The sequence below is a fragment of the Schistocerca gregaria genome, chromosome 3 (genome assembly GCF_023897955.1).
Source record: "Schistocerca gregaria isolate iqSchGreg1 chromosome 3, iqSchGreg1.2, whole genome shotgun sequence".
Classification (NCBI taxonomy): Eukaryota; Metazoa; Arthropoda; class Insecta; order Orthoptera; family Acrididae; genus Schistocerca; species Schistocerca gregaria.
In genome coordinates this window covers 558,826,563-558,840,079 of record NC_064922.1, presented here as the reverse complement: position 1 = coordinate 558,840,079, position 13,517 = coordinate 558,826,563, and the positions used below count along the sequence as shown (strand labels likewise).

The window sequence follows — 13,517 nt, the reverse complement described above, 5'->3', positions numbered from 1 at the left end:
TGAACAGCCACCACCAAACTGAGGCCAACAGCAAAACAGACCACCCTGTGGCACAATATGCAGCTGAACATTACATGCTTGGTTTCAATGGCTGATTCACTATCTGAACCATCTGGATCCTCTCAGTCACCACCAGCTTTCCTGAACTGAGCAAATGGGAGTTATCCTTACACCTCATTTCCCACTCCCATAATTATCCTGGCCTCAACCTATGGTAACATACTGTCCCCACACCCTCCACCCGACAGCTTCACCCCTCTGTCCTATAATCTCCTCCCCATTCTTGTCTCTCACCCTCTTTGTTTACCACCCCTGCCAATGTACCGACCCATCTTTCACTACTCCTCTCCTCTTTTCCCCACCTCCCTGCTCTGCTCCACAAACTTCTGATGCTGTGCTTGTGGCTCCACCAGACAGTGTGCACTCCCTCTCCCCTACCACAACCTGTACAGTACTATCCCTCCTCCTTCCCTGAACCCTCCAGATTGCTGCTTCAATCCCATGTGATAGTTGCAGTCTGGCCAGAGATGCCAGAGATGGTGGCCATGTGTGTGTGAGGTGTGCTTGCTGGTGTATATGAATGGTATGTGTTTCTCTTTTGCTGATGAAGGCTATGGACAAAAGCTTTCTGCAAGTCTCTTTTAATTGTGCCTTTCTGCAACTTAATGTGTCTTCTTTTTGGTAAGTAGCAATCTATATTTTCCTACATTGTTGGGTTTACACAGATTAATAACCTGTGTTAAGTCATGTTCAACCTCAATGTCCCCTCATTTCAGAAATCTATCAGTTAATAATCAAAATTTATTAATAATGCTGTAATCAAGCTTTTTTCTCCTCTCTTCACTGAAATTGCTTAAATAACTGTACTGCACTAAGAAAGACTGTGTGAACAGTTACTCCCTTTCAGGCACTCAGCTGTTGTCTTGCAGTTAAGTGTTCTGATATTTCATCATTACTCTCTTCACAAACTAGTATGAATGTGCATCACACAAACGAGAATAACATGGGTTAATATACAGAGGGCAATAATTAGAAAATTAGAACCTAGATTGTAAGTGTCATTCTTATCTACAAACATGATTGCACGTGTTTAATTTCTGACCTGTGATATTTGAATACTGTTGGTGATTCAAGTTTTTGTATAAGTTCCATTGCTTCCCTTGAGGTGTGGTGCAGTGATGTGGATGCTGTGGAGCACATCTGATAAAATGGTACAGCTGGTACCAAGATGTGAATACCAGCCACTGCTGGCCAAGCTAGTGGAAGCCTTGAAAAATCATTTGGAAAGAAATGTGTGCTGTGTACTGCTCTATTTAGTGATGCTGCAATAGGTTTATTTACATAGGAAAACCCAGTAGTAGTGCCACAGTTTAAGTCTTGTACCGCCGCAAAGAGGACTGATATACATATTAGTGTCAGTGGTGTTGAAAAACTACTGAAATTGCTAAAATCAAACTAAGCTCTAGTGCCCAATGAAATCCCTACTAATACTAAATTTGTGGCTATGTTAATCCCTATTTCAACCAATATCCTTGACATCCACTTGTTGTAGATTGTATTTTATTGGTCCTGTTGTCTACATAGCAGCTTATGCATAAGACATTGGACAAGTCAACTTATAAAAATACAGGCTGAAAGTAATTTCAAGGCATACATAATTTAAGCTTACAATAGTACACTTTACACATAAGTATTTATATAACACATTTCATAAATTTAAATATTCTTCAATGGAGTAAAAGCAGTGATGCTGTAAATATGACTTTAGAGATTTTCCAAATGTATTAACCTAAGTGATAGCTTTTATGTTTTCTGGAAGTTTGTTATAAAGCTTAACTTCCATGTGAAAAGTAAGTTTCTGTTTTGTCTGGTAAAGTGCTCATGTATATCACAGATTTTTTGTAGTCTCCGGTCCTTGCCTATTACATTTAATTTAAAGAACAAAAGGGTTTCCATAATGTATACACATGGTAATGGAGGAATACCAGATTTCTTAAATAGGGGTTTACAAGAGTCTCTAGGCTTGCACCCAAACAAGATTCTAATGGCCCTTTTTGTAGTTTAAAAGTGCTATTAGCTGTTTTGGAGTTTCCCCAGAAGGTGACCCCCCCCCCCCCCCCCCCCAAATCTAAGACGAGAATGAAAGTATGCATGATATGCATTCAATACTGTTTTCTCACTCAGCATGATTTTAATGAACAAAGAAGATAACATGTTTTACTCAGTTCTGCATTGAGATATTCAATATGCTTATTACATCTGATGTTACTCTGCAACCAAAGTCCTAAGAATTTGGTTTCAGTACTGTTACCAACTGGTTCATCAGTGATAGAGACTGATGGGATAAACGTGTCCTTGTTAGGAACATTGTGGGATTTTAGAGCAACCGTTTTCTTACTGTTTATTACAAGCTGATTACTCTGTGCCCAGCTGCTAAGTTGTTTCATGACCGTGTTTACTGTCTGCTGTAACTGTTCATCGTCGTCTCCTTTTAGTAGAATCATGGTGTCATCTGAAAATATGATTGTTTTGTGTGCATCAATATTTAAGCTTAGATCATTTATGTGCAGAAGAAACAGAAGGGGCCCAATACGGATCCTTGGGGTACACCACATTTTATTTGTTTATAGTCAAATAGGTGATTAGATACAGTTTTTAGTTCAATATTTGTGTACTTGACACACACTGCCTGCATACAATTTGTCAGGAAGGAACTGATCCACTTGTTGGACAGACCTTGAATACCATATCTTTCTAGCTTTGATAGCAGAATTTTATAGTCCACCATGTCAAAAGCTTTTGACAGGTCAATAAAGACTCCTATTGTTTCCTGTTTTTTGTCCATCAGGTTTATGATGGAATTGATGCACTCATAGACAGTAGTTGTCGTTGACCTCTTATTTCTGAATCCATGTTGTTCATTACATAGGATGCTGTTTTTATTTATAAATTTCATAAGTTTCTCATACATAACTTTTTCCAGTACTTTAGAGATGCAGGAGGAAATTTTGATGGGTCTGTAGTTATTTACATTGTCTTTATCCCCTTTTTTATATACAGGAATAACTTTTGATGTTTTCAACACATCAGGGAAAGTGCCTGCCTGAAGTGAGCAATCCCATAAATGTGTGAGTACTTCAATTAGAATATGAAATCATATTCTGAGCTCAAATGTAATGAGATCTCTCAGATAAAATGACCTCCTCTATATCAACTGGCATAGATTCCAAAATCATCTATTGTGTGAAGCAGTACTCTCACATGATATCCTGAAAGCCATGGGTCAAGGCAGTCAAGTGGATGCAATATTTCTTGATTGTTAAAAACATTTGATACCATACCACATCTATTCTTATTATTGAAAATACAATTGTATTATATACAAACAAAATTACTGACTCAATGGAGTATTTCTTGGTAGGGATGACAGAGCATGTTATCTTGGATGGAGAGCCAGGTGTTCCACAGGGTAATGTGTTGGTGACCTTGCTGTTCATATTGTATATTAATGAGTTTTTTGCACAGGATCCTGTTATCTGTAATGAAGTACTATCTGAATAAAGCTGCACCAATATCCATTCACATTTCAATGAGGTTTCAAAGTGATGCAAAAATTGGCAGCATTGAATGGAAGTACATCAGATAATGAAAGACATAGTATCCTACAGCTACAACATCAATGAATTGCAACTGGTATTGCTCAACTCATACAGATACCTTGCTGTAACAATTCGTGCAGATATGAAATGGAAAGATCACATGGGCTCAGTTGCAGGTAAAACAGGTGGCAGACCAGACAAGGCAACATGAATGGTCAAGGGTTTATTTGGCCATGAAGATGTTCCTCTGAGAATTTTGACACAAATTAGACTAATCACAGCAAGAACAGAGGCATTTAAACTATCATTCTTACCACAATCCCTACATGAATGGAACAGGAAGAAGCTGTGATAACCAGTGCAATGGGAAGTACTTTCTACCATGCACTTCACAGTGGTTTGCAGAGTACAAATATGGATATAGATGTATTGAAATTATTGAAAAAAGGTACTTATTTAGCTACAATGAAGTTCTTAAGATGATAAGGGCTTGAGAATGCTCAGTAGTATACCTGTTGTATCTGCCGTTAGGCTTAATAAGCATGACAGTTGTGATATGGTGGTGGAAATTATTGCTGATTGAATAATCATATTGGCTATTGAAGACAGCAAGAGGGAGGAACAAAGTACCAGATTCAAATCAGAATGAAGAATCAGATTCCATAATGAAATACAGACACATGGTGTTGTTAATTTGATCTAGAAAACTGAAGATTGAAGTTACTATATAATGAAAAGGATAGTTGCACTCACCATACAGCTGAGATCCTGCGTCACAAAAAGGTACAACAAAAAGACTATCACACAATTAGCTTTCAGCCAACAAGGCCTTTGTCAAAATTAGACAATGAGCACGCGCGTGCGTGCGCGCACACACACACACACACACACAACCACAGTCTCTGGCCGCTGCAACCAGACTCCAGACTGAAGTAAGATTTTACACAATCATAATGGACTCTTTACAGTGGTGTCTATTAATCCAGAACTTCAGTCTACAGTCAACAGAGGGGAATTTTAAGAAGAAGAAGAAGTGTGAAGTTGTGCATGAGCGCTAAATGTACAATTTTGGAAGAAAGAGAGGGAAGTGTTGGGAAAAGAAGAAAGTTGCACAAAACCAGAATATAAATGGAGAGAAATACCACAGTGAGGATAGCTAAACTTATTAATTTATGAAAAGGCTTTCTTTGAGAAGTGCAAATGACCTCTTTCTGTGCTATGGCAATGAGATACATATGGGCAGAGAAGTTAGTAATTGTTGTTGCACTCAGTTAAGCGATCCAAAATTGTGTCAGTTTGAAAATTATTGATCCAAAACAAGAGAAAAATTATAATTTGAAGTTGTAATTTTATGAATGAAATTGTCTTCTAGATATTCCAAGAGGAGCCTCAATGAGTAAACCAAGCTTAGTAAAGCTAGCTCTAATAGGTAAAGGTTCACTATCAATACACTGCAAGAAAAGAAATGGATGGAAGGAAGGAAAAAAAGACATGATTACAGCTGGATTATGAGTTATCTAAAAGCAGTATTATTTGTATACAATGAACAGAGAAGACACACAACAATTTTTTTCTAGTACATGACGTACCTTGAGTGTATACAGTGCAGTTGTGAAAAAGATGAAAAGAAAAAGAGAGATGATTGGGATAAATTATGAATCAGAATTGCTGGAGAGTATTTCCCTTCATGGAACTGACAACAGACATGGTAAAGTAAGAACGGACAACAGACATGGTAAAGTACACTATCCTAGCTTGTGGAACTAGCTTCTGTCCTCAGGAAGGAGAGAAGAGCATGTTGGGAAGGGTGAGAGTGACCCACCTGTTGTGAGGACTCACTGAACTCACCTAAAAAAGAAATAGCAAGAAGCGTTTGACTATTTTATTGTATCACTTTGAGAATTTTTAGCTAGTGACAGAGAAATATGTAGACAGAGGTCATGCCTGAAGAGGGAAAATAGTTTAGTTTGTGCATGGAAAGTGAAAATACCAAATATGGACTCTTTTTTAAAAATCTTATATTGATTTCCATTTAGATTCTAAGAGTACCAGACAGATGGTAATGCATAAAAACATCAGCGTGTCCTCCCACATTGAACTGTAAGTTTTACAAAAAATAAATGACATTCCCAAACTAGATTGATATACAATAATATTATGAAAAGGCAAGCTGCTACTCACCATATAGTGGAGATCCAGTCATGTGTGTGTGTTGTGTGTGTTTGTGTGTGTGTGTGTGGACTATTTTTGACGAAGGCCTTACTGGCTGAAAGCTTCATTTGTGACAGTATTTTTGCTGTGCCTATCTGAGACTCACCATCTCCACTATATGGTGAGTAGCAACTTTCTTTTTCATAGTATTGTTACATTCCATCCTGCATTTTCCACTGTTAGATTTAAATACAAATTTGTATGTTCCTTGGTAGAATGTAGATTACTTAAAAGGACCCAGGAATATTCTAGAAATCACCAATTTTGTTCTGTAGGAAAATCCATTACTGGAAAGTCAAATAAAAAATTAAATTCTAAGCAACAACATGCATCAACTGGAGAGGAATTAGTGGATGCTGAGTTTGCACTTAACAACACTATCAGATGTGCTGATTTTTTTGCATTACTTAAAATTTTAAAACAGAATATGATTGCCAAAACAATCTTTTGCTAAAGAAGGGCAAGTTTATTCATATAATACAATAATTTTTTTAATCACCATAAACAAACAACAATAACAATGACAAGGATCAGTCTAGTTAAGACTGTTCTGTCTTCAAGGATCTTGAAATTGGTCTTTGCAAATGCAGGTATTAGTGCTGACACTAGCAACCAGCATTGTCTAGGTGTATTCTTTGACATTAATAAGGCATATGACACTACTTGGCGCCGCCTTATCCTCAATCATCTCATACAGGAGTTGTAATTCGGCCACATGCATCCTGAACCGATTCAGGTTCCACTGTAATATGGTAGCCAGTGATCAGGGTGGCTTAACTTCCACCCTGCCTCTGTGCTTTGGAGGAGAGCCTGTACTGATCGGAAGATCACCCCCAGTCGACATTGGAGCTTTACTCCCCTGGGCAGAAGGCACCACATTTAAAATAGCACATTGGGTTGGGGAAATATGGCTGTACTGGCAAATGTAAGAAACCCACTTTAACATGCTCTAGGAGTCTTGGGCAATCTTATTGTTGATGTTGTACGTTGATGACTTGGTAGACAGTATTAATAGTAACTTCAGACTTCTTGCAGATGATGCAGTTATCTTAAATGAAGTACTATCTGAAAAAAAAACCTGCACAAATATCATCAGATATTAAGATTCCAATGAGGTGCAAAGATTGGAACTTTGTTGTAAATGTTGAGAAACATAAAATGGCATCCAATGACTAAAATTTCAATGTGTCACAACTGAAACTGACACACACACACACACACACACACACACACACACACACACACACACACACTACCCATCTTAAAATACTGCTCAAGTGTGCAGAGCTCATATAAAACAGAACTAATATTAAATGAATATGAAGAAGGACTGCACGAATGATCACAGGTTTATCTAGCTCACATGAGTGCATCACAGAAATGTTGAAAAACCTAAATCAGCAGAGATTTGAAAACAGAGGCCAATTATGCTTTGAAGGTACTTTTCCAACTTTTAGAGGAACAATATTAAGTGAACAATCTAGAGATATTCTTCATCCATCCAACCATAATCCTGCAGGGACTGCTAAGATAAGGTTAGGCTAATTACAGCAAGACCAGGGGCATTTAAGCAGCCATTTCTTCTGCACTACAAATGTGAGTGGAACAGGAAGAAATTCTAACATGTGGTGGCATGCCAACTACCCTCTACAATGCACTTCACAGTGGTTTGTACAGCAACCCAACAAGCTCAACTTGAGTACTTCTTATAACTGCTGTTATGTCTAATGAAGGTGACATTCATGTTAATGTTGGTGAAATTTATTACCAAATGAAAAAAAAATTGGAATATTAAAAATTTATTGGAATATGGAGTTGCTGAGAAAGAGTGGGTTTTCAAATTCAAATCAATATTGGAAATCAAAATTCTGAATAAAATACAGGGGCACTATGTTGTTAATTTAATCTCAAAGGCTATGTTGTATAGATGTTCCATACTCAACCGTATTCCAACTGCATCCTCTATGTGGCTGTCATGGCAAATCATTCACTTTAAATATAACCATCTAATAACTATATGTTAACCTAACTGCTTAGGTGACCAATACATGCCTCATAAATTTTAACCATATTTTTCTGTATTTTTAACAGGGTAATCCTATAGCGATGAAAACATTACCACAGCATGATTGTTTCAGGTGGTAGTTACCTCATCACTTATCTTGAAGGGAGCAGTGTCCTCATAATATCCCGTATCTTGAAGTTTTTGATGGGTGAGATCAGCATAATACACAGCTGCACCACAGATACACTGAAATAGTGAAAATATTTAGTTTTTAGTCTTAAAATGGAGATCACTCAAAAATTAATAAAATAAAAATCAACACTTAAAATCACAAAGGAAAAGAAATTTTTTTCTAACAATTCAGCAATGGTTATATGAACATAAACAGCAACATCTCAATCTTGTTGAAGCTCAACACACATCAATCACAACATAAAGAAAAATATAGCATATCTCTCTTTCATTTTCTTTTTCCTTCTTCCATCAGTATGCATTCCATGAGCAATTTTTTGAGTGGATAGTACAATTTCTTAGGTACCTATGGAATAGTTAAGCTTTTGTGAAATATAAGCAAGGAATTGTTTACATTTATATGAAATTCAACACAAATACACAACTACTGAAATAGAGACAACTAGACTAGGAGCTACAACTACACTGCAGAAAAATAAATGTACACATAATCCAAATGCTGTACCAGCAGAACAAGTAGTGAACCAAAAAGGAAACATAAGTTGGAGTTAAAGTTAGATAATTTTCCCCCCTGTTGTATCCTCTATTCCTCAAATAATACACTTACTGTGAATATATACAATCTACAAATTCTTATCCAAGCTATTTTTATGAAAACTTTGTATAGCTTACAATCTGCTGATACAGTAGTGTAGATAATTCATGTAGAAACTTTGTACCTAGAAAAATATACAAAATTTACAATTCATCAAAACAGCAGCACTTCAGAATTGTTTGTTTTAGTACTGATATCTCTTACTTGAAGGCCCTTATTCCCGTCTTTCTAAAGAACAAATCATCTTTTCTGAAAACTGTGCAGTTCAAACACTGTCTATATTCAAGTAATATCCAAGATGTCAGTTTCTTGAACATTTGGACCTCAGAATGTAATCCTTTCAGAATATAAGTGGTATTGTAGTGTTGTCCTAATTTTTATAATTCCAAAAATGCATAACGTTCCTAGAATAACTTATTAGTTTATGAACTATTTCAGTTTGAAAATCTGTTTTCAGAAACCTGGTGGGCATTTGTAGATTCAAGTGCATGCCACTACTTTCACATCATAACATAGGAATATAATCTGTACTCATTTAACCCTTGAGTATGCTGCCAATTTTTGTGACATGAGCAGCCACATGGCATACTTTGTACACATGTAAAGTATAGCTGTCTTTATGGTACCAAGGTAAACATGGAAGAGCAGAATCATAGTTTAACCTTAGTTTAATTAAACAATGATAAAACAAACAAACACAATATGCACTAAAGCACTCTTTAATTAAATAATGATTAAACAAACTTTCATTATATCACTCAGTTGCCACAAACAAGTGTTACTACACAGCAACGACTCACTTGAAGCATTTAAAACCACAGCTGCATCACATCCCAGCAAACCACTTATTCAATTACTCATTATATCTCGTATACAAGTGCCTAACTGTGTGCCTGTGCTGCCAGATCATAATGCAGGTAATTTCTTGAATATGTTGTAATTTTTTTACCTATATTGGTGTTTATTTTATCTTATTTGGGCTCATTTGAACGTATGAGAACACAGTTTATTACTGTCAGTTGAAGCAATAACGAAGGAATAGGTATTGGGTTGCCATTGTGAAACAACAACAGAGTGGTGCAAAACAGTTTTATTTGTATTTAATGCCCTTTATACGTAGGAGCAACTGCTTGGAGGTAAAGGACATCCAATCAAGTGTAAACTAAAGTGTTGTAATTTTTTTACCTATATTGGTGTTTATTTTATCTTATTTGGGCTCATTTGAACGTATGAGAACACAGTTTATTACTGTCAGTTGAAGCAATAACGAAGGAATAGGTATTGGGTTGCCATTGTGGAACAACAACAGAGTGGTGCAAAACAGTTTTATTTGTATTTAATGCTCTTTATACATAGGAGCAATTGCTTGGAGGTTAAGGACATCCAATCAAGTGTAAACTAAAGTAATGTATTTATTTCCTGTGATTCCAGTTATTGTCTCTTTATGCATTTTATATTAATATCAAAAAAGTTAAAGTTTGGAAGGTAGGAGGCAAGGCATTGGCAGAAGTAAAGCTGTGAGGGTGGGGTGTGAGTCATGTTTGGGTAGCTCATTTGGTAGAGCACTTGCCCGCAAAAGACAAAGTCTCGAGTTCGAGTCTCAGTCTGGCACACAGTTTTAATCTACCATGAAGTTTCAATTCCCATATAAATAGAAATTATTTTCACACAGTAGTATCCACAATTTTATCTTTTCTATGGTTATACTGCACCTAGTTAAGCATATTTGCTGTTTTGCTTATTGTAATTTTGTGTCCTGACATGAAGAAACTGGCCTGTTAGGAGGGAAAAGTACATCTAGGACAGCAAGCTACACAGCTAGAGTTAAGATAAAAGCATCTTTATTGCGTTAAGTGTTTTTTTAGCTATTGGCAAGCTGAGTTACAAAGAAGATGGATATTGTGATTTTAGAGAGCAAGGATTATAAGGCAATGATGGAAAAGATTTGGTAGTTAAGAGTGCCTTGTGTAATGAGAATGGCATAACGCTGGACCTTGATTCAGTTTTAGGTGTTGAAATAAACACTAATTAGGTAATTGATGAAATGGCTAGAGCACTGCTTACTGAACTCTTGAATGTTAAAGATTAAGAAGGTGGTGGTGGTGGTGGTGGTGGTGGTGGTGGTGGTGGTGGTGGTGGTTGTTGTTTTTGTCCTCAGTCCAAAGACTGGTTTGATGCTGCTCTCCACACTGCTCTATCCTGTGCAAGCCTCTTCTTCTCTGAGTAACTACTGCAACCTACATCCTTCTGCTTACTGTATTCATCTCTTGGTCTCCCTCTACAATTTTTCCCTCCTCCCCCTACCCCTTCCCACTTCCCTCCAGTACTAAATTGGTGATCCCTTGATGCTGCAGAATCTGTCCTACCAACTGATCCCTTTTTCTAGTCAGGTTGTATCACAAATTTCTCTTTTCCCCAATTCTATTCAACACCTCCTCATTAGTTATGTGATTTATCCATCTAATCTTGAGCATTCTTCTGTAGCACCACATTTCAAAAGCTTCTATTCTCTTCTTGTCTAAACTGTTTACCATCTACGTTTCACTTCCATAGATGGCTATACGCCACACAAAACTTTCAGAAAGTCTTCCTGACACTCAAATCTATACTCAATGTTAACATATTTCTCTTCTTCAAAAAGCTTTTCTTGCCATTGCTGGTCTACATTTAATTTATATACTCCCCACTTCAACCATCCTCAGTTATTTTGCTTCCAAAATAGCAAAACTGATCTATTACTTTAAGTGTCTCATACCCTAATCTAGTTTCCTCAGTATCACCTGATTTAATACGATTACATTCCATTACCCTCATTTTGCTTCTTTTGATGTTCATCTTATATCCTCCTTTCATGGCACTCTCCAGTCCGTTCAACTGTTCTTCCAAGTCCTTTGCAGTCTCTGACAGAATTACAATGAATTACAATGTCATTAGCAAACCTTAAAGTTTTTATTTCTTCTCCAAGGACTTTAATCCTACTCCAAATTTTTGATTGTTTCCCTTACTGATTGCTCAATACACAGATTGAATAACGTCGGGGATAGGCTACAACTTGGTCTCACTCCCTTCTCAACCACTGCTTCCCTTTCATTCCCCTCAACTCTTATACCTGTCATTTGATTTCTGTACAAACTGTAAACAGCCTTTTGCTCCCTGTGTTTTACCCCGGTCACCTTTAGAATTTCAAAGAGAGTATTCCAGTCAACATTATCATAAACTTCCTCAAAGTGTAAAAATGCTATAAATGTAAGTTTGCCTTGCCTTAACCTATCATCTATGAGAAGTTTTAGGATCAGTGTTGCTTCACATGTTCCTACATTTCTCTGGAATCCAAACTGATCTTCCTCGAGGTCAGCCTCTAACAGTTTTTCCATTCTTCTGTGAAGGATTCATGTTAGTATTCTGCACCTGTGAATTATTAAACTGATAGTCTGGTAATTTTAAGTGCTGTCTGCACCTGCTTTCTTTAGAATTTGAATTATTATATTTTCTTATATTATATTACTAAGGTAATGTTAAGTGATACTTGAGCATTGTATTAATATGTTGATGAAGATCTGAAATGACTAAAGACATTCAAAGTGACATCAGTAGAGTAAATTTGAAATTGAATTCAAACTGGGCAAAAATTGTAGGGACCTTAAAAGTGACATAAGAATCTTAAGTGAAAAAATTGGCACAAATTGTTCTGAGATTAGTAGTTTTGTAAAATTGGACTTCAATAACTTACAGTCAGGTCTAAGTAGTGCTGAATGATAACAAAGAATCAGCAAAAGTTTGCTTGGGAAGTAAATTACAAAATGTCAAAGAAAATTTTAAATTGAAATTAGGAAATTTTAGTACTGATACGATACACAGTAGAAAGGAAGCTGAAAAATGTTATAAAGAGCAGATGTATGTAGTTAATTCTTGTCAGATTAAATCAGAAGTAGTAACTGAGTTATGTTTTGATAATCATAGCAATGAAATGAAATTCCAGGCAGAGCAAATAGATAATGTTGAAGTAGAGACTGTGGTAGTAGACATGTTGAGTCATTAGGTCTTCTGCTGGCTGTCCATGTCGTTCTTGCATGACATTCCAACATCATGACTCCTTGCCTTCTTCAGGTGCTGCTCCTGAGACAGTCTTAGGGAGCACCTGACATAGATAGTTAGTCACACTGTCAAAATATCATGTGGTTGTTTGTGTCATTCTCGCATGATATTTTGATAGTCTCAGGGCGCACCTGAAGAAGACACTGAGTCAGGTTGTTGAAACATCGTGCGAGAACAATGAAAATATCCAGCAGAAGATCCGATTATTCAACATGTCAACATATTTCCAGGGAAGCTTGAAGAATCACAATGTGAAAGTAGTTGAAGAAACTACAAAAGCAACGATTATGGCAGGTTATAAAAATGTGCCAGAATTCCAGATTATTTTTATGTTGCTACTTGGACAAAATGACACTGTGGCAAAAGGATGTATTTACAGCTGTGGATAGAGGGAAAGGTTTCTTCTCATAGACAAAAGACTGGAACACAAGGGAAAAGAGAACTCAAGTACCTCTCATAGTTAATTCTTCAACCTTCTTTCTCACTTGTTTTTTTTTTTAGTCAGCTTATGTCACATCTCTTTTACTGTATCCTTCACCTTTCTTCCTATCACCTCAGTACTAACCATGTACCTACTATAAGCACTACAACAAGACAAAACTCAGTGCCAGTAACGTTGTGCAAGTGCACTGACAAACTGAGAAGGGCAAGAATTAGGGTGGGTGTGGGGCCCTGGTGTTGCACACTTCAGCAACCTATGCTACATACTATTCTTTTGTACACTCTGTGTGGATCTATCTTATCATTCCATCAGTACAGCCTGGTTCACTTACAGTTAATGTTAACTTTGACTTTTGTATACTGGTTACTGAATTCAGAA

At 36.7% G+C, this 13,517-nt stretch overlaps 1 protein-coding gene across 1 annotated transcript in view; it reads right to left on the bottom strand.

The window, feature by feature from the left end:
- Positions 1 to 13,517, bottom strand: part of LOC126353909 (BAI1-associated protein 3) — a 1,859,046-nt gene that overhangs the window by 113,189 nt on the left and 1,732,340 nt on the right. The window contains exon 24 of the mRNA XM_050003139.1: positions 7,960 to 8,061. Coding sequence (XP_049859096.1) covers positions 7,960 to 8,061 — 102 coding nt within the window. The remainder of the gene's footprint in view (positions 1 to 7,959; positions 8,062 to 13,517) is intronic.